Genomic DNA, 23731 nt, shown 5'->3' on the forward strand with positions numbered 1-23731 from the left:
GGGGGGGGAGGGCCTGTAGAAAAGTGTAAAGAATAGGGATAAGGTCGGTCTCTTACTCTTCGAGGCGTTCTGGGCTTTTTTAGCCTTTTGGTTAACAGACTTTGTTACGCCTTTGAGATGCCGATTGAGCTTGCGAAACTCCTTCTGCCTTGCCTTCACTTCGGCGTCGAGCTGCCTGAGTTCTTCATCCAACTTCTTGGACACGTCGTAGTCTTGTACCACCTCAGAGTCCGCGACATTCTGAGAGCGCTTCAGGTATCCGTCGACATTGATGTCGTCCGTCTTGGAGACCACGAAAGCAAAGCCCTTCTTGTTGAAGCGTCCGTCCATCTGCAACTGGAGCTCTTGGTAGTTTCCCAGAAGACTGATGGCCGTCTTCTCATCCGCGGCCCGAATGATGGGCGCCACGATCATGGTCACGGCCAGACTTTCGTAGAATTCCCGGGCCACGGCGGCGCGGCTCTCGTTCATGTCGCCCAGGCCGGGGAGATCGACCAAGCTGATGCCGCTCTTGAGAATATCGACGCGAAGGTACTGGCGGACATGTTTGACGAGAGGCCATGCGGCGAATGCCCGTTCTCCCTCTCCGCCGTGCCTGTGGGCCGTGGAGTCCAGGTAAGGCCTGACCATACGCGAAAGTTCATCGGCGTCGGAGCGGTGGAGGTGCAGCGTGGTCCCGAGGAGATTCAGCACTGCAGCATCGGAATCGAGGAGCTTCTCTGGAGTCATCTGCTTGAGATCCTCGGGGTCGAGATCCCAAATGGTGTTGATCTTGCCAATGAGACCGTCGATGGTCTTCTGAGCCTCTGCGGCATCCTGGGTTCTCAGATCTTCGTCTTCGTATTCCTGCTCATCAATGTCTCGACGATCTTCGACGGCCTGAAGGAACTCGCTGACTTGTTGGAGCATTTAGTCGTAGCTGTGGAAGTCGACCTCGGCGCGGTACTCGCGGCCAGGGGTCTCATCATGATTCCACAAAATCTGGCAAACGACAGCAGTCGCGGCTTGCTCACAGCTAGAGGGGAGGAACTCGGAAGCTCCGAGGAGAGCGTTGAGGAGGGAAGTCTTTCCGGCTCCCGTGGAGCCGGCTACCCCGACAAGGATTTGGAATTCGCGATGCTTCTGAATGGCAGTTTCTGTTACTGTGTTAGTCCAGGGAGCATCCCCGTGTACAGATCTAAGATTCTGCAGCTGCGATCTCTTTCGTGAGAAGGGTGTATATACCTTTGTCCTCGGCCCACTTCTGGAGCTCTTTGAGGCTTGAGTCCGTAACGTCGGGATTTTGCTCGACAGCTAGGCGAATCTTGGAAGCCAGATCATTGAGAAAACCAATGGCATTCTGGACAGCCTTTTCTTTCAGAGCAAGCCGTTGGAAGTCTTCTAAACCGTCACAGTTTTCCCATGTATGTGCAACGGGGGCGGCGGGAGGCGTCTTGCTTGACTTTGGTGTTTTCGATTCTCTCTTGACACGAACATTGCTTTTGGCGGGAACCTTTCTCTTGAGAGTCGGCTTTTTCTCGATGGAGGCCGAGATCGATGGGCCCATGACTGAACGATACCAAAAAGAACGATGTATTGGGGAGAGGGTGGAAAATAAGGAGATGGGTAGAGTTATAACCGAAGGACGGCCGGGTTGTTTGGAAGAGATCTTGATGATTGAAGAGGGAAGACGAGAAGTGTTGGATAATATTCAAGCATCCTAGACAAAAAAGATTCGTTAAGACAGTCGACGTAGATTGTAGAAGTCTGAAGAAGGGCAAAGAGGTCGAACGACAGAACAACGAAGCGTAATAGGTTTACTCGAAAGGTGTCAAGTGTAGAGAAATCGAACTGGGAAGAACGCCCGGACAGGGTAGAAGGAAGCAAAGTGAATAAGGCTAAGAAGAGAGAGGAATAAACTCCAAGAAACCCGACTTATACCAATACGAAGGCAGCGATTTGCGTAACAACCTGCATTCTAGTAATATGGTGTGAGAAGGAGTACAGATTGCCAGGTTAAAACAGAAGTTGATGATGGGGTCAAGGGTCAACTAGAAGTGAGTTTTGACTTACAGGGACTATTACTTCGTTCACAATTGCGATCATATGTGAGACGAACCAGTACAAGTGTCAGTGATGAGAAGGTAGTGGAACAAAGTTGAAGTTAAGTTTATTTAGTCAATGGCTCATACATAGGAACAACGTAGTTATCGGATGATTCGAAAGAACTCGAGCAAGTTGATAGAAGCAAATGTATGGAGAGATGCTGACCTACCTACTCAAGGTGATTCAAGAACAGACTTCTTTATACACAGAAGAATGAAGAACATAGACAGTCTGCGAGTACTTACCTAGTTCCCCCTTTCCGCGCCCCCACCCTTCTCGCGGATATTCTTGTGATTTCAATGTTGTCAACTCAGAGACTGTGATAAGTAGTGTCAAAGGGCAACTTTCGCGCCATCCTCTTCTTGAGATTGTCATATCCCCGAGCTTTGGGCGAAATGACTCCTTTCCGCATCAACAAGTCGATCACGACAAGAGCACAGTTGGGCTTAAACAGGCTACCTTTCAAAAAGGCCTCGACCTCGGCTACCGAAAACGGACCTGCGACAATCATGCGCGACTCACCAGCCCTGAACACTTCGCGGGGGTCACTTACCTCCTAGTCAAAGACGTACCGGATACCGGGTTCGTACATACCTCGCATGTGCGGCTTCGGGAGGGGCTGCACCTTCGAAGGGTTCACGAAGTGATACTGCAACGTAGAAGCAGGGGTTACCATGGTCTCCCGCCAGCGGGGGAGCTTGGCCTCCCAGTTCTCGATCTCCTCGGACGCCTCCCGACGGATGGTGGCACCTCCGTCCGCGTCCTTGGAGGGCTCCGTCCCCCCGACCACGAGTTGGTCGTAGGTGTTGGGATAGGAGGACATGCTGGGCCCGCGCCTCATCAGCCAGATCTTCATCCTGCCGCCCTGGCCGTGGAAGACGTTTAGGTGGGCCCCGCTGGTGACGAGTCCCAGCAGAGAGACGAGGTCAGAAGGCATAGAGAAGGGGATGGGCGCACCTAGCACGGGGGAGAGGTTGTCGGCGTCATGCTTGGGTTTTTTGTTGCCCCAGCGGGACTTGTCGGCCTCGGACAGCCTATCCAGGGCGGTCTTGAAGGTCTGCTCGAGTTCGGTTGCCGAACGCTCTGTTTTGGGAATCATGAGTTTCTTTTGGGGGTCGAATGCGAAGAGATCCCAGCAGTGGTCCTGGAACAAAATGGCCACGTCGTCTCGCATATGGCCGAAGATGACGAGCTGTCCAAGCTTGGTGAGGCAGAACTTCCAGCTTGCTGAGAGTTCGGACTCTGTGGCTTCCATCCTGTCGAGGAAGTCGAGGGCCCAGGAAATGATGGACATTTTGCTGTTTCGTTTGCTTGCGTGGTTCTCTGAGGGTGTTGATATTGTTGATAATGGTTCCTGCGGTTCTGGTGAATGCAGCAGCACATCCGGCCCATGAGACCGACAGTATTTATACGAGAATCCCTCATCTTGACAATGATCTTGTTTAGGTGAAAGGTGAAAGGTGAAAGGTGAAAGGTGAAAGGGAGAAGAAAGAGATCAAAACTGATTCCCTGGTTCAGCAAAGACTCCTTTTTCTCAGCGACAATGTCACGGAATAGCATACGAGAATGGGGCCTGGAGACAGAAACTACCAGACGCTTCTGTATCATGAAAGGATAGATAAGCCTTTGTTTCTCCCTGGTTTGTTTGTCAAAACTAGCAATAGGAAAAAGGGGAAGAAAAAGAAAAAAAGACTATAAACGACTCGGAAGAAAGATATAGGAAGCAAGCCTATGTTTATTCGATCGCATAATATATCGCGGGGAATAAGTTCCAGACGGAGCTTATATCAACTTGAAGTTCGATTAGCATTCAGGGGCGCACTCCTTCGAGAGAGCACGGCATCCAAGCACCAGCAACGGCAATTAATTTAGAGTGGCAGTGCCAAGTGACGTGATTGGACATTGGACCATGAAGGTGATATCCAGCGGTTCGAACTTCTGGGGCAGTGCAAAAGTTGGTGCTCCTAGTCCTCCGTAGTGCGCCGTTGGCACAAGCGGAACGAGGGCCAGGCATTCGTTAGGATCCCAGGGGCCAGTTATGAACGGCGATCTGTCCGGCTGATGAAGGAATCGTGCGACTCGGAGACCTAAGTTCTAACCCCAGACTCTTCACCTTTCCCATCAGCATCTCACCCCACCCAGCTTGATCGCAAACATCGTCACTGCACCTCCCGAGTCCCATCGGGCTGCAGGCTTGCCGCTTGCGACATCTTCCCCTATTCAACGCCACTACATCGGAACCAAAAACTGCACATGTGAATCATAAATGTCGTCGCACGATTACTACGGCGGCGGCGGCCATCCCAAATCTGGTCAAGGTGCCGGTTGGGGCCAACAAGGCCAGTATCCCTCCCAGGGACCTCCCTCCGGTTATGGAGGATACCCTCCGCAGGTAAGTAGTTTTCGCGATCGCGATGCGCTTCGATCGATGGGTTCATGCATGTGTTCATCTGCGCGACCACTAACGCGATTGCATTTTTGTCCCGTGCCCTCTCCAGCCGAACCAGCCGAACCAACAACAGACTCCGCCTTACCCGACGTCTTCCTACATGTCGCCCAGCCCAGGACCGCATCAGAGTTACGGCGCTCCCCCGTCGCCGCACCCCGCTCAGCAGCACCACCAGCAACAGCAGCAGCATTGCGGAAATTCCCATGCCTCACCCTACGGTGGGAATTCCAACTCACCCTACATGTACCCGCCGCAACAAGGCCAACACGCTGCTTCCCCCCAACCACCCCATGGTTATGCGCCAGGGTACCAGTCACCATCTCCCTACCCTCCCGGGCCGCCGCCCCAGCAATACGGGGGATACCCAGGCGGGCCGGGAGGCCCGGGACACCCGCCACAAAATCCGGGACAGCATGCCCCGGGACAGCATGCCCCGGGACAGCATGCCCCGGGCCCGCATGGCCAAGGCCAAGGCTACGGATATGGCCCGGGCGCACCGGGTCAGGATGATCGCGGGCTCGGCGCGACGCTGGCGGGCGGCGGCGTGGGTGGTTGGGCTGGACATAAGGTGGGAGGGGGCGCGCTGGGCGCTGTGGCGGGGGCGGCCGTGGGAGCGAATGGGGCGAATATGCTGGGGAACAAGTTTGAGTAAGTCCCAGCCTTTTCTTTGCCCCGATTTTTGTGGTGGAAACATTGAACGTTATCACTAACGATTTGAACAGTAAGCACGGCAAGAAAATGAAGAAGAAGAAGAGCAAGGAGGAAAAAATGCTCAAGAAGATGAAGAAGAAGAATAAGCATAAAGGTGGGTGGGGCGGTGGCTCGTCTTCGAGCTCTAGCAGTTCGTCGGACTCGGATTAAGGGGGAGGAATCAGGATAAGGACCTAGGTAGGAGCACGAGGGTGTCTGGTTTGGTCGGCTGGATTGGCTTGGATGCACATGTGGTCTTTTTGGTTCGTTTGCTCGCAACTGGTATAGATTGGAAATCTCGCGATGGAGGAAGAATGAGCAGCACATGCACGTTTTCTGTTAATAAGTCGACTCTCAAGTCGCGAAAGCCCCCTGGGAGATTTTAGGGCCCGCCAATAATCTGCTGCAATGGCCCGAGTCCCGACAGACACAGCTGGCGCCTGCAGCGTCTTCGTTCCGGGGGGTTGGAAGGGCCAAGTCTCGGCATGCAGGGAAGATTAGAAGATGGCACAGCCGCACAGCTTGGCTTGGCCAACTGTTCTGGAGGTCATGTTCTGCATGTGTCCTTAAAAGCCGAGGGCTGATCCAGAAAGGTGGGCCGCATTGGGTAGCAGGATCGGAGACCCGATGCGAATAGCTTGAGGAGTGCGAAAAGAAAGAGACCAGCAATAATCTCAATGTTCAAGACTTTGGACTCTAAATAATAAGATTTAATCTGTATTGCTGCTCCGTACCATTCTTCACCATGTGAATTTACGCCAATATTTTTTGTTACTCCGAGGGGCCGAGCGGGACCGGTGCTATTATTCGGCCCCACCCTGTCCGGAGTCTACTTTTGCCGCCCGATGTCACGGTTCCGGAATCCGATGCCCCTCCAAGGTCCCCTTCTCGATCGTCTAGTCTAACTCTAGCCCCTCGATTTCCTTCCTTTCCCCGACATTATTCACCATTTGACACCGGAATTCCAAAGCGGGATCTAAATAATTTTCCTTTCTTCAGATCGGCAGCACTTACGAACGGCGAACGCCGCCATGTTGTCCCGGATGTCGGTTTTGCCTCGATAAAACCCCCCGCCTTGGCCGAGTACCCTGCGAAGTTCGAGCAACCAGGAGGAAAAGGAAGCCATCCTTATCTTTGAGACTGAATGAAGTGGCCATATCATTCTCTCCGCTCCTTCTCGTCTTCTCTCTTTCTCTCCGACACTTCGACATGATGAGGGCATCTCAGTCCTCCCTCGCTCACCGCCTGCTCATCAGCCTTCGGGCGTCCAATGCCCTGCGACCAGCCGCATGCCAGCTTCCCCCGAGGATCTTCGCGAGGAGAGACGGTCCTACTACTACCCTCCGAACACTCACCACGAGCAAGACACGATGGTCAGCCCCGGCAGCGACAGAACACAGAGGTAAATCAAAGCTGTTCAAGTCGGCAGACGCCGCCGTAGCGGACATCAAGAGCCGCTCAACCATCCTAAGCTCAGGCTTCGGTCTTTGTGGTGTCGCTGGTACGTTTTGCCGCCCCCCCAATCTTTCTCACCTTGATCTAAGGGGTTAATGTTATTTTCTTTCCCTCTTCCCTGCAGAAACCCTTATCACAGCTCTTGCGCGTCGCGGCGACTCTCTCCATTCTCTCACCGCCGTGTCAAACAACGCAGGCAAAGAAGACGTCGGCGGTCTTGCCGTGCTCGTCAAGTCGGGCCAGTTGAAGCGCCTCGTGCTGTCGTTCCTGGGAAACAACAAGGTCCTCGAAAAGAAGTACCTCACCGGCGACATCGGTGTTGAGCTTTGTCCGCAGGGGACTCTGGCGGAGCGGATCCGGGCCGCCGGCGCTGGCATCCCTGCCTTTTTTACCCCGACTGGAGCGCGTATGTCCAATGGCCCTTGTTCTTAGTCGGAAAGTGCACAGGGAGGCGAACTTTACTCAAGGATGGGATGGTTGATGTTGACAACGGGTGTCCCAGACTCGCTTTTACAGACCGGCGATATCCCTGTCCGGCTCGACGCTTCCGGCAAAGTCCTCGAGCGCGGGACCCCTCGCGAGTCGAGGGAGTTTAATGGCAAGACATATCTCATGGAGAAGGCGCTTCCAGGTGATGTGGCCATCCTACGGGCCTGGAAGGTCGATGAGGCGGGGAACTGTGTGTTTCGGTGTGTGGCAGCCTCTCCCCTCCCGGGCCTCCCCCCCCCTTTTTTTTTTTTTTGATCTCACCCTGAACAACCAAGGACTGACTGGCAAATTCGAGCAAAGATACACCACAAAAGCCTTCGGCCCCATCATGGCCAAGGCTGCCCAACTGACCATCGTCGAAGCCGAGAACATTGTGCCAATAGGGTCCATCGACCCCAACGACGTCGACCTCCCCGGCATTTTCGTCGACCGCATCGTCCCCGCCACGGAACCGAAGAAAATAGACATTCTCAAACTCCGTTCCTCAGACCCTTCTTCGCCTTCCTCTTCGCCTTCTTCTTCCGCAACAACCTCATCGTCCTCACCCGTCACCGCCGCCAACGACGCCCAGACAAAACGAGACCGCATCGCGCGCCGAACCGCCCAGGAGTTAAAACAAGGCTACTACGTCAACCTGGGCGTAGGCCTCCCGACCCTCGCCCCGTCCTTCCTCCCCGCCGACCGGAAAGTGTGGCTGCAGTCCGAAAACGGCATCCTGGGGATGGGCGCCTACCCGGCCACCGAAGCCGAGGCGGACCCGGACATCGTCAACGCGGGGAAGGAGACGGTGACGCTGGTGCCCGGCGCAGCGACGTTCGACTCGGCCGAGTCGTTCGGCATGATCCGCGGCGGGCACGTCGACGTGTCGGTCCTCGGGGCGCTGCAGGTCAGTGCGGCGGGCGACCTGGCCAACTACATGATTCCCGGCAAGGTGATGAAGGGCATGGGCGGCGCCATGGACCTGGTGAGCAACCCGGACAAGACCAAGATCGTGGTGGCGACGGAACATGTGGCGAGGGATGGCAGCCCCAAGATTGTGGGGAGGTGTAGCCTGCCCTTGACGGGTGCGAGGGTTGTCAGCACGATTATTACCGATTTGTGCGTCTTCCAGGTCGACCGGAGGGCTGGCACGTTGACTTTGACGGAGATTGCGCCGGGTGTCGAGGAGAAGGACGTCAGGGCCAAGACGGATGCCGACTTTGTAGCGGCCAACGATTTGAAGACGATGGAATAGGGAGTTGTTGAAGATGATTTAGAATAGTAGAACATGGAGAGGTATGCATAGGCAGGCCTCACAACTTGGACGCCGGGACCCTTGCAAAGTTCCCACCCCCCAGAATCTCCGAAATAGAATCCACCGTCCTCAGCATCCACTCGCTCCCCTCATCGCCCGCCAACCATTCCGCCCCCTCAACGACCTCCTGGCCCGGCTCCTGGCACGAACCATCCTCCATCGCCTTCCGCAACCCAAACACGTGGCTCAACACCTGCGGCCCGACCCCAGTCTGCGCACGAAGACAAGCAACAGCTATCAAACTGGTCAGGATACGGCCCGTAGATGCCAACCCACCGCGATCCGCGGCATCCGGGTCGGAGAGCAAGGCGGCGTAGTGACTGTGGAGGATATGCACGGGCAGGTCCGGGTGCGAGGTGGCCAGCTTGGCGATCAGTTTCCCCTCGTAAGGGCGGTACACGCTGTCCCAGAGGGCGCGGCCGCGGCGGGTCACGTAGGGGAGGAGGTCCGGCGTGGGGGCGCGCGAGGGGGCGGTCTCGAGCTGCGAGGTGATTTCTTTGGGGAGCGAGGCGTGGAAGGCGTTGAGGCAGTTGATGGAGCGCGGGATGCCGTTGAAGGAGATGCATTTGAGGCCGACTTCGCGAATCAGTTCGGCGGTTTGGACGGGCGATAATGGGCGGGGTGAGGGGGAAGAGGAGGCGACGTCGTGGAGGATGGTGAGGGATTCGGGGGAGTTGAGGGTGAAGGTGGCAGCACTCTGCGATGATGTTAACAAAAAGAAAATAAAAAATAAAAAATAAAAAATAAAAAATAAAAAATAAAAAATAAAAAATAAAAAATAAAAAATAAAAAATAAAAAATAAAAAATAAAAAAAGCAGAAAAAAATACAAGGACAAAGGAAACGTACAGACAAAGCCACCCATGGCTTAAAGCCAACATTATGTTTCGCGGCATCGCGAGCGATGGTCTGGAACAGGTCACGAATGCGCGCGGGTGCAGGTGTGGGATCTGGTCGCGTAAACGGCGCATTGATGAGGGCCTTGAGGCTGGGAGACAGTTTCGACATGGTCGTGATTGTAGACGTCTTTGCGATACCGTCGGGGGAAATTATTTCGTCGTCGCTCTGTGTTGGTCTCTTTTTCCGCTTCTTGCCGCATTGCTTGTCATCGTCCATTGGCGATCCTGGGAGTTTTGTTGCGTCGTCCTTCGAAAGGTTCAAGATGCGCACGCGCCAACAAAAGCGATGAGACCGGTCATCGGATCGCGGAAGAGTTGCGCCCGAGAACATCCGAGGGCCGTCGGACATCAAAACTGTTCTCCGACGGAGCTGTCAAGCTCAGGTAGGTACCTAAGTACCTTCATATGATGCTATTGGGGCACATAAGTACATAAGTACATAAGTACCCACCACACCCCTGAACGATCTCCAAAAACCCCCTCTGCGGGGTTAAACTGTGGGTGGCTGACACTGAGGGGTCCTGAGACCTTGGGGTGCGGGGCAATGTGCAGCACCAGGGGCACTGTGGGGGACAGGACGAGCCCGGCGCTCAATTCTGGTTCCCGACCCGCGCAACCTCTTCTGGACTCCTCGACTATCGCTATGTCCTGAGCCCGATTTCTTAAAGATTCCTACCCAATATACCTATCGGCCGTTGCTTTACCATCCGAGAATTAGTCTGTGAAGCCATTGAGGGTGACCCTGACCAAAAAAGGCTCAGCTTTGCCTACGTGGCTCAGTGGCTCCTAGTACTAGCTCCAGTACCCAAGGAGTCGAGGACCCTTCCCGTTACACGTTTAACAGATTTGCATTCCGCCTCTGTCTCTTTCATGTTTCCATAGACTTATTGCATAATATCTCTCGTGGATGTGAAGGCGAAGCTCGTAATTGTATCTTTTACCCGCGTCCTCTCACGGCGACCCGACTGTCGATAGCATTTCTGTCCTCTGCGCCTTGTCTGCCTTTCTTCCTTCCTGTCTTCTGCATCTTTTTCCCATTTCCCAGTCACCCCGTTGGCCCTACGAAATCCAGGTGACCATGTCCTCCAAAACTAAGTCCAAGGAGCCCTTCTGGCTCGGGTACGTTGCCTCTGGGGTTTCCTTCATCTCTTCTGCTCGATTTGGCTTTTCTAGAGTCTTGGCACTCTCGATTTCCCCTAGTCTGGAATCGCTGACCATGGACTCGAGGCTTCGTTAGAGGCGCCGCTGCCTCCATATCGGTGTGCTTGAGTAAGAACTTACATCCACCCCCCCCCCCTTTTTTTTTTTCTCTCTTCTTTTTTTCCGAGGCTCTGCACTGTTGCTTTCAAGAGCGTCCGTCCTGACCGTACACCCCAGCGCACCCGATAGACCAAACGAAGTAGTACGTCCCCATCTCGGGAACGCGAACAACCCCCTCATTCCATGTCCACCTCGATAGCTCACAAACCACAACCACACGAACAAGTCGAATGCAAGTCCTCAAGTCCAGAGACTCCATGTTCAGGGCCATGTACCGCTTCGCAGCCCGAGACGGTCCGTCCCGCTACCCGCACCTCCCCCAGTATCAGTATCCCACTGTAATCCCCATCCCCCGTATTCCCCGAATACCCTGCTGATCGTCTCCCTGTGCCCTAGGAATCCATTCGTTATGGTCCGGCCTCTCTGCTTCCATCCTCCGACAATCGACATACTCCACCGCCCGCTTCGGTCTCTACAACATCGTCGCCCAGAAGGCGAGACAGCACACAGGCCAGGACAAGCTTTCCGCGGCATGGACCATTACCTGCGCCGGTGTCGCTGGCGGCTTCGCCGGTCTCGTGGGGAACCCAACCGAGGTCGTCCTCGTAAGGATGTGTGCCGACGGGGCGAAACCGGCAGCCGAGAGGTTCGCCTACCCAAATGCTCTCATCGGCCTGTACCGCGTCGGGAGGGACGAGGGGGTGTCTGCTTTTGCGAGGGGGTTGTCGGCCAACATTGTGCGGAGCCTTCTGATGAGTAAGTATCATTTCCCCTTCCGCCTTGCTGTTCCTCCTGTTGTCTTTTCTTTTCTTTCTTTTTTGTTTCTTTTTTTTCTTGAACCCATTGACGAGAACGAGGAATCTGACCTTGCGTAGATGTCGGCCAGATCGCCCCGTGAGTCTTCTTCGCCCTCCGATCCCCCCGACCCTTCGACAAGAGAAAGACCCAGAATGAGCTAACAAAGAAAAACGAACCGCAGATACTCGGCGGCAAAGCAGTACCTCATCTCCGGAGCAGGTCTAAAAGACGATGTGCGGACACACTTTCTCTCCTCCCTCGTCGCTGGGACGGTTGCCACCACCATATGCGCCCCGGCCGACGTGCTGAAGAGTAGGATCCAAAGCGCATCGGCAGCTCTCGGCAGTCGGAGCGTGAGTTCTGTCTGGTTTTTCCCCGACTGATGTGCCTTTTCAAAAGTGTCTGACATACGGCTCGGCCGGGAACACATCGCAGTCGATCATCCAAATCATCCGAACAAGCCTCAGGGAGGAAGGTCCCCGGTTCCTCATGAAGGGTTGGACGCCTGCCTGGCTCAGATTGACGTGAGACCACGACCACACCCTGTTCTGTTCTTTCCAAAATGTATGCTGACGAAGAAGTAAAACAGACCGCACACGGTTTTGACCTTTGTCTTTATGGAACAACTCCGTACACTGACCCAGTTGAGTTTGGTCGTGCCAAAGGAGACCATCAAAGTCTAGGAGCCTCTGCTTCTGTTCCCTCAACGACATTGCTCCCCATCTGGTCTGGCATTCGCGAGAAAGGGCTGCAAAATAGCTTGTTGATTTGGATGTACAAGAATCAAACATGAATCCTTTTTTTGTGTATCCCCGCCACGCATGGTCATGTTCGTGATCAGAAATTGAACCCAGGCATGTTGGGCCAGCTCAGGCCCTCGAAATTGTTCATGTCCTCCCACGACAGGCTCGCGCCTGCAGGGTCAAAAGCGTTGTGAGGCTGGTTGAGGATCTCGATAATCTGCTCGTCTGACATGGTCGAGAAAGATAATGTCTGCTGCGGCCAGATTGTTGGTTGGGGCTGGACTGGCTGGTCAACGTAATCGGCTCCGACATGATGGAGACTCGGTGTTACCCCCGCTGTGTAGCCGAAGGCGCCGTGATTGCTGTTATTATTCTCATTATTATTATTATTATTATTATTATTATTATTATTATTATTGTTGTTGTTGTTGTTGTTGTTCTTGTTCTTGTTGTTGGTATTGTTGTTATTACTGCCGTTTCTGGCGGTTCCCTCAATCGAATCGAGAGCCATGGACGCAGGGCGCGGCGCCGCCATGGGGTATCCTTCCGCTGCCGCCGTGGCCGCCGCTTTCTTCACAATAACCCGTAGGTATCTCCCGTAGAGCGAAGAGATCCCGTTCCTGTGGGGCGTAGTGTTGCCCACGCGCTCGAGCACGCCCGCCGCTTCTTCGATCAGCGTCCTGACGCTCGGGGCCAAATTGGAGCTCCCGCTGGCGTAGGCGCTGATGGTCAGCGCGAAGCAGGCCGCGAACGTGATCATGATGGCCGTGTTATTGGGCATGGACTGCAGCACGGGTTCTCCCTGCACGGCGACGCGCAGGACGGTGAGAGCCGACGACATGCCCGCCGTCCGGAAGAACTGCCTCACCTGGATCGGGGCCGTCGGGTGGTTGATGACGCCGCTGTAGATGGACAGCCTCGTGTGGGTGACGAGAATGTCGACATAAGGGGGCAGCTGCCTTTCCGGCCCGGAGCCGATGGACACGCCCCAGTCGGTGTGCCACTGGTCGAAGAACCTCTCGATGGTGCCTTGGATCGACTGCGTGATGAGCGTGCTGTCGGAAAAGTTGTTCTGCGACCCGTCGCACATGGCGCGGACCGTGGCGAAAACGCTATCCAGGTCCCGCCGCAGCACGGCTATAGACACGAGGTGGCCGTCCTGCGAGTCGGCTACGTCGGACCGGTGCCACTGGTCGCAGTCCCGCAGGGACCGCGTGATCGGGACGGTGAAACTGCGCCCGCGGGCCAGAGACATGCCGCGCTCCAGCACGAACAGGGCGATCCAGCACCGTTCCCTCCGCCGCAACAGCCTCCGCCCCAGCTCCGACGCCGGATCAAGGTTGCTGAAGCCGTCGATGGCCATGGCCGTCCGCGGATCCACGCAGTCCCCACGGGCAACGGCTGCGGCCGAGCTCAGCTTGTCGGCCGGGACTAGGAGCTTATGGACGGAGAGGTCTATGGCGATGGTGGTCGCCATGGAGACATACCAGGGCGTCTCGTCGTCGGTGCTGTGCAGGCCGGGGAACATCCACGGAATGTTCACCATGAAAGCAAGCACTATTTCCACAGACTTATGCCGTCGAATCACCACCCTGTGGGCCAGACTCTTTGCGTGTGCCGATAGCCTCTTGGAAACGGCGGCATCCTGCGGCCGGAAGAGAGCCGAGGCTGCCATAATGGACGTGAAGAGGAAGGCGGAGCGTGAGCGGGTAAATTGCACCGTGTAGAGCTTTGGATCGAGACCCCATCGCGTATGGGCGAGGTGTTTGTGGAAGTAACCGAACAACTCCTCTGCCTCCGCTTCTGTGACCAAGCCTATGTCAATGGGATCAGTATCTTCGCCGACGTCCAGGTTCACCCGCACGCCGGTGAAAAAGGATTGGATCTCCGAGTTGTCGTCTCCGTGGTCCGAGGTCTGCTTTTTGCGGCTGGAGCGGGCTGACTGCACATGTCCAGGAGAATTGCCGCTGGCAGCCAGAGTCGGTGATAACTGCAGGTTGGAGGCCCGGGCAAGAAGCTGCAGAGGATTCTCGGCGTCATCCACAGTGAGACTGCCTTCGCGTCGATGGGTGATATAAGGAAGGTTGTCGGGGGAGCCGTCCGTCTCTTCCTCGTCTTCTTCGTCTGTTGAGGCAGGGTCATATGCAGCTCCGGTAGATGACGGCTGCCTTGACCTGCTATGTCTATTGGATGGACCAGCGGACTGAGAGTCTCTGGCATCTCCCAGTAGATGCTTCAGGTCAAGGATAACCCTGTTGTCCTCGGCACACTGATCTCCCGACTTGGCTCGTTTGATAGCCTGCTCGATCTGAAAGAGGGCCTTGTCCAGGCCTTTCCGTTTGCTGGTCTCCAAGTTAGCTGCCTTGAAAGCACTAAAGTAAGCTAAACCCGCGGCTCCGGGTACGGGACGGCCTCACTTTTTAATGCCTTTTTGTCTCCCCGCATGAAATATCGGCCGGATGCATTCTGACTCAAGCTGAATGCACCTCTTGCACTTATTCTTGTCGTCGGACCACTCGCATTTGATCTTGCTCTTGCGGCAGACGAGGCAGGCAGCCTGCTTGGGACGGTGGGTTTCTTCCATGAGTGAGAGGCCGGATGATATGAAAGATGATCAGGTGAGAAGACGAGGAGACGAGGAGACGAGGAGGTGAGACAGGCTGATGGAGAGTTTGATAAAGTGGCCTATGATGAGAAGGCTGACGCTGTAGTGGTGAGATGGTGACCGAGAATGGCAAAAGCGTGCTATTAGAGCCTCAAATCCTTGGATGAGTGGGGCATTGAACTCGGAGTCAAGACGACATGGCGCCTACAGTGTACACACCGAGAATCTGATGAGATGGCGGGCAGGAGGAGAGCTAGGGATGCATGATGAGTAGGAGGGGAGGTTGGAAGAAACGAAGCAGAAGCGCAAGCGGGAGCGGAAGCGGAAAGCAGGTGGTCATAGTGTCAAAGGTGGAGTATCTATGATATCGGTCAATCGTGTGCCCCGCTGTCGGCTCACCGTACAGTGCGGGGAAACCCCAATCTCGGTGAACAGCCGGTGACTCCATCGCAACCTCAGGCTCGACTTTGATTACCATACCTAACGTATTCATTGGGGACCGGCGTCCTTTGTAATTACGTGCCTCGCATCATCACACTTCTACCCACCATATTTATAGCGTTGCAACTTACTGGTTATGTGCTGTTACCTGGAAGAGTTCTCAGGTAAGGGAATGGATCAAGGCCCCTCGCCTCCCGCCAGCATTATTGAACACCGGGTTGTCGATAACTATGGACGGCGTTCCGGTCTAACTCCATCCGGAAGCAAAATCGGGTGCGGTCGGAAGGTGACGCGAAAGCCAACTTGAGCCCTCGAGAATCGTACACTCTGAACATGATAAAGGTGTAGCTCAGCCATCTGACGGAGGGCAAGGTGTGTATTTCATATAAGGTCGGGGGTAGGCGGGCGTGCAAGGAAACGAACGTTACGACTTCCACTTCTTGCCATGACTTGAAGCCAGACATGCTGAGATAGGTAGATTATGCTAATTGGTGGCGTTTGATTTACCCCGCCTCCATAATCGTGGATCGCGGATCGCACGCGTTTCCTATCTTGAAGGAAACATTGGCGACGCGTTCTTTGTCTATCTATTCGTACAGAGATGGCATTCTGTTCAGCAATGACGGTTTGTACTTCTGCACAAAGTAAAATGGCGTCCTACACGTGCAAGTCAGGCAAGCAATAAGAACCATTGGCCGTGGTATAACGGTAAGATCCGAAGCCAAGCCATACAATCACAAGTACTCGGTAATTACCTACAAACTGTCAGGTTGGAAAAAAAAAATCAAGATGCACTCGAAGGAAGATCAGACATGCACAAGTACGCGCCGCATGTATCGTCCGGCCCCGCAGTTCATATATACATTCAGCCTCTTTGCCGGCAGCATTGGCAGTTGGAAAAGAAAAAGAAGAAAAATTATAGAAGTGCATAGAACAGCTAACGCTGCCATCTCGATGGATCTTGCTGATCATAACCGGGGCGATGTAAGGGATAAAGATTTTCGACGTCAGTTCCAAGAATGGCCCCGGCAGCTGGTGCCGTCTCGTTGGGAAGCTGGACGAGCACGAGCAGAGACTGTGTATGGATGTAGGGGGTGGGGTGTGAGTTCGCTATCACGCATTTTGCGGATGCTTTGTTCTCCGAAGCGAAATGAGCGAGGGTGGGTCTAGGGGTGCATTTTACTCGACAGGGCATCAGCAGGGTTACAATTTTATAAGCCCTCGCAAGGTCCATCTGCTTTTGGTATCTTCTACTAAAGGTATAGAGCATGTTGTACCACGTACGAAGTAAGTGCTTCGTAGGAGTACACGCGAGGATAGTGCTCGCCATTTCTTCCATGCATGGAAGAAGAATGAAGGCCAAAGGGTTCCCAGACGGAGTTAAGGAACGCATCTGCTGGATAGGGGTATTTGTACGTTGTACGGGCACAACACCTACAACGTAAGGTATCCGTACGCCGTGCAACCAAGTTAGATGCCTACTCGGTAGTTACCTCGTACTTCGTATGACACCCGGCATAATGCCGTTGTACCGATCCATGCACCGTATATATCCTCCCGAAGCACGCGGACCAAACCAGGACCAGGCCTCAGCCCACCTCCCCTGGTCGTCGTCTTAATTTTATGATAGCCAGTAATATATGTACCGTCCGCATGTGGGGACTCGTGACGGTTATGGATGGGGACATCGCGCTAAACTTTCCGCCGTTTGTTTCCATTGATGCGGTCGTGGATTTTCCGTTTACAGGAGTTGTACCTAGATTACCGTTATATAATCGGAAGCTGACGCTCTTTATTCTCCTGCTGATTGATTCTGTTGCTACCGAGTAATCTTCTGCTGGCCGGCTTATTGTCCTGTTCCCGATATTGAGCTCTACCATAGGGAGCTAACGGATATTCGTGCTTCGAATCTCGGAATAAGATGCTCCAAGGTTAGGTCCAGTCGACGCTAAAGAGAAGACACTGTCCATCTTCATATCGGAAGCTCCTGGGTCTCTACCCGGTGAGAGGAAGGGCGTGCAGGGGTCTGGTCTGAGCCCGGTACCTTGGAACCTTCCGGCCAGCCCAGAGGCCCAGGATCGAGCGGTTTGGGTGGATCCGCTTGAATAGAGTACATAAGGTACTTCGCGCAGTACAAAGTCTTCCGTGGTGCGAGCTTTGTACCGTCACAGTGTTGTACCTAGGGCTTGACCAGGCTGTGCATAGGTACCTTAGGTAGTCATACACAATTAGTATGGAGTACGGAATACGACTACTGACCTATGCATGATAGGACTACCTTAGGTATCCTTGGTAGAATGCATACGTCGCAAGGTAAAACGCACTCGATGGAAGACTTACCTAGGTACCTTACACGAGTACTGGAAAGACTGGCGAGGTGAAACTGCTCACTTATTTTCCGGAAGACCAGAGGTCAAGTTCAATCTGGCTCTCGCTAGAACTGCATCCTGCTCTTTCTAAGGTACCTTAGACCTTAGGCCTTATGTTAGGCCCCGTTCGACAATTTCAACAACTTTTGAAATTTTATTAAAATGTCTAAAAAATGCATAAGTCGGACCCACCAAATACATAAGGACCCCCTTTTATATAATATTTTCAGCTTAACTGCATTTTTTATAGTCTCCTCTATTATACCCCTGTTATCGAAGTACGACGCTAGACAGGGATCCTCTTATTAATGTTTTTCTAAAAAACAGTCACTTTTTATATAGGAGTGGCTATTAAAGCTCTTAACCTTTAATAGCTTTTAGAAAATCGTTAATAAAAGATAGGATCCACTATTAGCCGCGCCGCCGTAAGCGAGGCTATTACTACCCACCACGATAACCGTACTACCACTAAACTCAATCTTATAGTCCTGATATTAATCTTATAACGGCCTAAAGTCACTCGACGCCTCTAAGGGCGTAAAAATACCTCTTGGTATTAGCATAAGAATAATCCGGCTATAACGTTAGGTATTATAAGAAGGTTATTTATCGGTTCTAATATAGTATTTCGGGACCTATTTAGATTAAGTCAGAATAAATTTTATCGCCTAATAGAATAGATTATATTAGATAGTATAGTTAGAGAGACCTATTACTATATAAAAACGTAAAAGGTTATATTCTTTCTTTATATTATCGGTCACGGTGTATCCCTCCATAATATATACTACCGCTTTAAGATATCCTTAAATACAGGATCTCGGATCTTCGATAAGCTCCTAGATATAATATATTAGCGCTATATTAAATATGTTAAAACCCCACTATAAAGATATATCTCGCGACATATTGAACTATCTTAACAGAATAATTAGTTTAACCGCTATATCGGAGTAATCGATAGTATATATATCGCGGCGTAGATCCCCCCTAAAGAATAAGGGCGGTTCTATAACCGTAAAGGGTAATTTATCTAAAATATCCTTGCCGTAGTCGATTCTAACCTCTTATTTACCTATATACTAGTAGGAGCTAAGGGTAGTATAAACGACTCTTCCTTACTTCGAGAGGCTTTTGCTAAAGAGTCTTTTCACATACCTAACAGGAGGTTCTACCTCATAGATAATAGGTTCGGTAGCGATATTGGAGGTATTATTACCCTATTCGACGGCGAGAGGTACCACTTTTAAGATTTCTCTAAAATTAAATAGAGGCGGTTACCCTTAAAGGAGCGGTTTAACCGCCTCCATGCCGGCCACTATAATACTATTAAACACGTTTTTAGTATATTAAAGAGGTCTTTTTATATCCTTAGTAGGAAGGCACCTAAGTATAGCTTCTAAAAGCAGGTAAAAATCGTATACGCGGTAATTAGGATCTAGAACTTCGTTAAAGCTATACGTAATTATTTAACCACCGCTAATAATATATTTAAAGAGGAGAAGCGGCTATTATAGCTAGCCGTAAAGCGTGCTAATCGTAATATCGGTAATAAGAGCCGATTAAAGATACGATACTAGATATCTAAGATAATAGAATGTTAGTAGTAGTTATATAGGGTTATTATTTTATTTAAAGTAAAAAGGATTAAGATGTTAATATTTTAAGTACTATATAGATTATAATAGCGGAAAGTGTAGATAAGATAGTGCTTTACCCCGAACTAGTCCTTTTCGGGTAGGTAGTAAATATATTTGGCTAATTAAATCCATAGAAAATAAGACTTAGTTAGAATCTAGATCTACCCTAGCCCTACGCCTACCCTTAATACTATTACCACTATCACTACTATTACTACTATTACTACTTCCACACGTAGTATTCCTTTCTTTTACAAACCTATACCTCTTTAAAAACACCCTTTTTCTATCGATTTTTACCGCGTTAAATAGCGTTACCTTATTAGGATTTTAAGTTAGGAACTCTGCTACCGAAACAACGCTATTAGCGCTACCTAATTCGTTATAGAACTCCCTCTCATAATCGGTAATAGCCTACGTAAAGATAGGCTTATTATAGTATACTACTAGTATAAATAACCTGGTTATTAGAGAATCTTCGGCTTTCTTTCTATAATACCGCCGTGGAACGTTATCTAAAAGATCGTTATAAGAGATTAATAAGCTTCTGCTATTACTCTCTATTACCGATAAGAACGCTACTAAGTAGCTATAAAAGGTTTCAGTTATCGCTATTAAGAAAGGTAGCCTAAATAAGAATCGTCGTGTAAGTATTATACCCTCTTTAACTATAACCCTTTACTAATCCTGTGTGGTGCTTTTACTAATCCTATATAATACTAGGCTATAGTAGTTCGATACTAGGTTATACTTAGAGAGGCTCTGGGTTAATTAGCGTAGGAGAGTAACTGGTTAGCTACCGAGGAAGCTATTACTACTCGGCGTTATACTAAGGAAGTTATTAACGCCTATTAGAAAACAGCGGAAGATATCCATAAAAGACTTAGTAGTATAGAGTCGCTTCTTAGTGTAGTACTACGCTAAAGATAAATAATCTAAGATTTCGTAGATAAGGAGTAATAGGGTACAGTCCTTAATAGTCACCTTATTCAGTCCCCTATACTTAATATAAAGGCGTAGCTTACTACCCTTCTTAGGAATAAATAGGATAGGGGCGCCGGATAGGCTAGTAGACGGTCTAATCTATCCCTTTATAACGGTATTCTATATGTACTAATATAGCACTTCTAATTCCTACACGGCGAGAGGGTAAATAAGACTATATAGCGGCTTCTTCCCTTCCTCGATCTTAATGGCGTAATTCCACTACTTGTATATTGGTAGGCAGTCGGCGTTTTCGATATTAAAGACGTTAGCGAAATCTTAATACTATTCCAGTAATAAAAGGGTAGCAGGGTCTCCGTCTAAGTTAGGGGAGCCCCGTCTCCTAAGAATTTATCTCCACGGCCTATTAAAGGGTTTTCTATTAGGCCGATATAGCCGATACATGGGACTTATATAGGCCCTAGATAGGTTAGAGTAAGGATACACTTAGCTTCTTTTTTTACTTTATATAGGGTTTTAGGAGATATAACTATACTAAGTTCCGCGTAGGTTAAGGGGTAGGTTTAAGTACTATCCTGCTAATTAACTATAGGGTTAACGACTATAAGCCACGGTCTTCCTAAGATTATTCGGGCGCCCTAGGGGTTAAGCTATATAACGTGGAACTTAGCGCGTTATACTCTTTTTCGACCCTAATAGTCGGTCACGATAATAATCCTATAGGTGGATCTAAGAGTCGTCTTCGTTTATCCTTCCGTGATCCAGGATACTAGAACCGGGGACTTATTAGGAACCTAGTTAGGTTCTAAAATGGCCCGATCTAAAATATTAATATCGGTGCCTTTATTAAGGAGAGTAATATCTATACCTATTCCTTACCTCGGTAAAGGGAAACGTATGCCTTTACCAGTATAATAGTAGTAAAGGGGGTTACTCGAGGCGGGTGCTATTCCTAGGGTACCTCGCCTATAATATAGCCGACTATAGTATAAGGCGTGGATACCAGTTAGGTATTCGGGTTATTAGCGTTATTACTCGAGCACGACCTCTTAATACGGGGGCTAGAGTATATAGTAGCGTAGTACACCTTTTCGTTATAGTTATAGTAAATAATAGAGTCGAGGTAATAGGGGGATAGGGATAATAGTCTAGGGCGTATAGGATAACTAGGAGTAAGCGTAGGAGCAGGGGTAGGGGCAGAAATAGGCGTAAGAGTATAAATAGGGGTAGGGGTATATAAGCGGAAGCGGCGTCGCTTAGTATAAGTAGTAGACTAAAAGTCTATCTAAGCGATAGCTAGTCTATCGTTAACGGTTAAGGCTTCTGCCCTATAATAGGCCGGGTGTTATAACGGCTTCCGGTCCTCTATAGTATAGCGGACGATAGGGGACTGGCGTCGGGGTTTTAGTTTAAAATAAGAAGAGGATATTAACTAAAGAGCAGTAACTGTCGTTCGTAGTGTCTAGTCGTAGTTGCGTCGTAAAGACTAGGCGTCTTCTTCATAAGGTAGAGTCGAGCGTAGACTAATAGTCCAGGTGAAGACTTAGATTAATCGATATCTTATTCTCTAGTAGAAGCAAGACCTAGGATATTCTGGTTTATATAGTGATAATGCCTCCTTACCCGTAATAACTATTCCTTACGTAGTCGTTATACCCAGGTAATTCTATTATGACCGATCACTTATTAGTTATTTCGTCGGAGTAATCGACCCTAGTCCGTCCTGGACGGTATACTAAGTACCTCCGTACCTAGTGACACGTGACTTAGCACGTGACTCCCCAAGTCACCCTATGCTATCCCCCGTCTAGGGCCGTCCCGTGGGATATACACTAGTATACCTATAGGGTTAGTCTATATTAGGCGGCCGGCTATAATATTACCTCCCTCCTTTTAAGCGCTATCCTAGCGGTCGTATAAGTAGGTCGCTTTTCCCTAGTTAGTATTCCTTAGGTTTTTCTTCTTTTTTATTACTAACTATTATATCCGACCGTGTCTAGAAGTCGTCTCGTCCTAAATCTCGTTCCGCCGAAAACCGATCGACCGTTTCTGCCCTTATCGCTAATTAAGGCTACGAGGTCGTCCCCTGCACCCGTTATGCCTCTAAGAACGTACCGTGCTTTGTTCTGGACGATATCGCTCGCTATCACGCGTGTTTCCGCTTAGGTCATTCTTATAATAGTGCTAGAATCCTAATATCTTCTAGTACGCTCCTGCCCTCGCCTTCCCGCTTAGCCTTTATTTACTTACCCCCTTACCTTTCTAGCGGGTCGTATAAACGAAGAGCTAAAGCGCCCCGAATAAGAGGAGGAATAGACTAAGGAGATACTCCATAAGGCGCTCGCCCGCTTATCCCGCCTTCGCCGAACTCATCGCCTACTACGGAAGAAGGGGGTGGAAATAGTTCGTAAGGACCTTACCGATATAAAGGAGCTCGAGAAGGTGGAGAAGGAGGAAAAAAAAGCCTGTCGGGCCGAGTTAGAGGCGGTAGCCACTATATAAGCTATCGGTGCTATTAATATAATTAATTAGAATTAGGTAATAGCGCAGGATATAGGTAAATTCTCGGATATTAATTTTATACAGACCGCGACGTCTGGTTCTAGGTCCTGATAGTGTTCTGTCGGTACTGCTTTAAGAGTTACTTATAATTAATCAGGTTATCTTTTAGTTCCTATATATTATCGCCGTGATCGTAGTTTTTCTATTTTATAAATTATTCGGTGCCGTCTAGCGTCTCTCGCTAGTCAAGGATTCGTTCTGCTTTATACACGTCGTTAGTATCGACCACGATCGTGTCTTATATTATTTTTACGTTTTTCGGTGCTGGTTTAAGTAGTGAAATATAGAAATTATTATATATCCTTATTATCGGAGGTAGTAATAGAATGTAGTTCGTATCTGACTTTTTCTCTAGGATTTTAAATAGTCCTAATTTTTTGAAATCTAATTTATCGCTTAGTCGTTATATTCTGATGTTTTTGCGGATAAGGTAGACGCGGTCCCCCCTTAAAAGGGTTAGTCCCTTAATCCTCGATTAATTTACGTACCTACTTATTCGTGTTCTAACTATCTCCAGGTCGGTTCGTAGTTCTTCGTGTAGTTTTTTTATACTTTTAACTATTTTTATTACTCTTAGTGCGTCTAGTCCTTCTAAAGGTTTTCTAAATACTATCGGTGTGTATCCGTAATTTGCTTCGAACAGTGTTTTCTTTATTAACTCGTTTAATAAGCTATTATATATAAACTATATAAGTAGTAGGTATTACACCTAATTATCTTATTCGTACCCTACGTAGTATCGTAGGTACTATTCTAGGACTTGGTTTATGATTTCGGTTTATCCGTCTATTATAGGGTGAAACGCTGTCGAATACTTATATTTCGTTCCTAGCTAGCTTATAACTACTTTCCAGAAGTTACTAGTAAAGAGCTTATCTCTGTCCGTGATAATTTTATTCGGTGCGCTATAATCCCTAATTAGGCGGTCGATAAAGATACTTACTAGTTCTTCTACTATAGTGTTTTTAATATATAGAATATAAAGAGTGTATTTCGTGAATCGGTCGA

At 50.2% G+C, this 23731-nt stretch overlaps 7 protein-coding genes across 7 annotated transcripts in view; 3 read left to right on the forward strand and 4 right to left on the reverse strand.

Annotated features, from left to right (window-relative positions):
* SODALDRAFT_374965 (hypothetical protein) overlaps nt 1-1573 on the reverse strand; it is a gene marked incomplete at its 3' end in the record, with an annotated part of 3659 nt that extends 2086 nt beyond the window's left edge. The window contains exons 1-3 of the mRNA XM_028614718.1: nt 1225-1573; nt 934-1136; nt 101-888 (exon numbers count right to left, since the gene is read on the reverse strand). Of these exons, the coding sequence (XP_028470484.1) occupies nt 101-888; nt 934-1136; nt 1225-1546 (1313 nt within the window). The 5' untranslated portion in view covers nt 1547-1573. The remainder of the gene's footprint in view (nt 1-100; nt 889-933; nt 1137-1224) is intronic.
* A 612-nt stretch (nt 1574-2185) lies between these two features.
* On the reverse strand, nt 2186-3429 carry SODALDRAFT_326834 (hypothetical protein; the record flags this gene model as incomplete). The annotated part of the gene is made up of 1 exon (XM_028610276.1): nt 2186-3429. A coding segment is annotated over exon 1 (734 nt), but the record flags the coding sequence as incomplete, so codon positions are not given.
* Nucleotides 3430-4128: 699 nt separating this feature from the next.
* Nucleotides 4129-5556, forward strand: SODALDRAFT_326835 (hypothetical protein). Its single transcript, XM_028610277.1, has 3 exons — nt 4129-4477; nt 4584-5182; nt 5257-5556. Exons 1-3 carry the CDS (start codon nt 4352-4354, stop codon nt 5393-5395), a joined length of 864 nt encoding a protein of 287 aa, XP_028470486.1. The 5' UTR covers nt 4129-4351; the 3' UTR covers nt 5396-5556.
* Nucleotides 5557-6167: 611 nt separating this feature from the next.
* SODALDRAFT_304128 (succinyl-CoA:3-ketoacid-coenzyme A transferase subunit B) lies at nt 6168-8676 on the forward strand. The gene is made up of 4 exons (XM_028608971.1): nt 6168-6725; nt 6804-7085; nt 7182-7368; nt 7469-8676. The coding sequence occupies exons 1-4, from the start codon at nt 6434-6436 to the stop codon at nt 8400-8402; spliced, it is 1695 nt and encodes a 564-aa protein (XP_028470487.1). The 5' UTR covers nt 6168-6433; the 3' UTR covers nt 8403-8676.
* SODALDRAFT_269635 (hypothetical protein) lies at nt 8461-9469 on the reverse strand (the record flags this gene model as incomplete). Its single annotated transcript, XM_028607674.1, has 2 exons — nt 8461-9159; nt 9311-9469. The coding sequence occupies 2 exons, from the start codon at nt 9467-9469 to the stop codon at nt 8461-8463; spliced, it is 858 nt and encodes a 285-aa protein (XP_028470488.1).
* An 811-nt stretch (nt 9470-10280) lies between these two features.
* SODALDRAFT_341994 (mitochondrial dicarboxylate transporter) lies at nt 10281-12101 on the forward strand (the record flags this gene model as incomplete). Its single annotated transcript, XM_028613063.1, has 6 exons — nt 10281-10534; nt 10866-10914; nt 11017-11380; nt 11600-11771; nt 11854-11942; nt 12008-12101. Exons 1-6 carry the CDS (start codon nt 10439-10441, stop codon nt 12099-12101), a joined length of 864 nt encoding a protein of 287 aa, XP_028470489.1. The 5' UTR covers nt 10281-10438.
* On the reverse strand, nt 12052-14827 carry SODALDRAFT_20807 (hypothetical protein). The gene is made up of 2 exons (XM_028607254.1): nt 14579-14827; nt 12052-14503 (listed from the first exon to the last, which is right to left on the reverse strand). Exons 1-2 carry the CDS (start codon nt 14743-14745, stop codon nt 12256-12258), a joined length of 2415 nt encoding a protein of 804 aa, XP_028470490.1. The 5' UTR covers nt 14746-14827; the 3' UTR covers nt 12052-12255.
* Between the last annotated feature and the right edge of the window lie 8904 nt (nt 14828-23731).

The sequence above is a fragment of the Sodiomyces alkalinus genome (genome assembly GCF_003711515.1).
Source record: "Sodiomyces alkalinus F11 unplaced genomic scaffold SODALscaffold_1, whole genome shotgun sequence".
In the NCBI taxonomy this organism is placed as follows: Eukaryota; Fungi; Ascomycota; class Sordariomycetes; order Glomerellales; family Plectosphaerellaceae; genus Sodiomyces; species Sodiomyces alkalinus.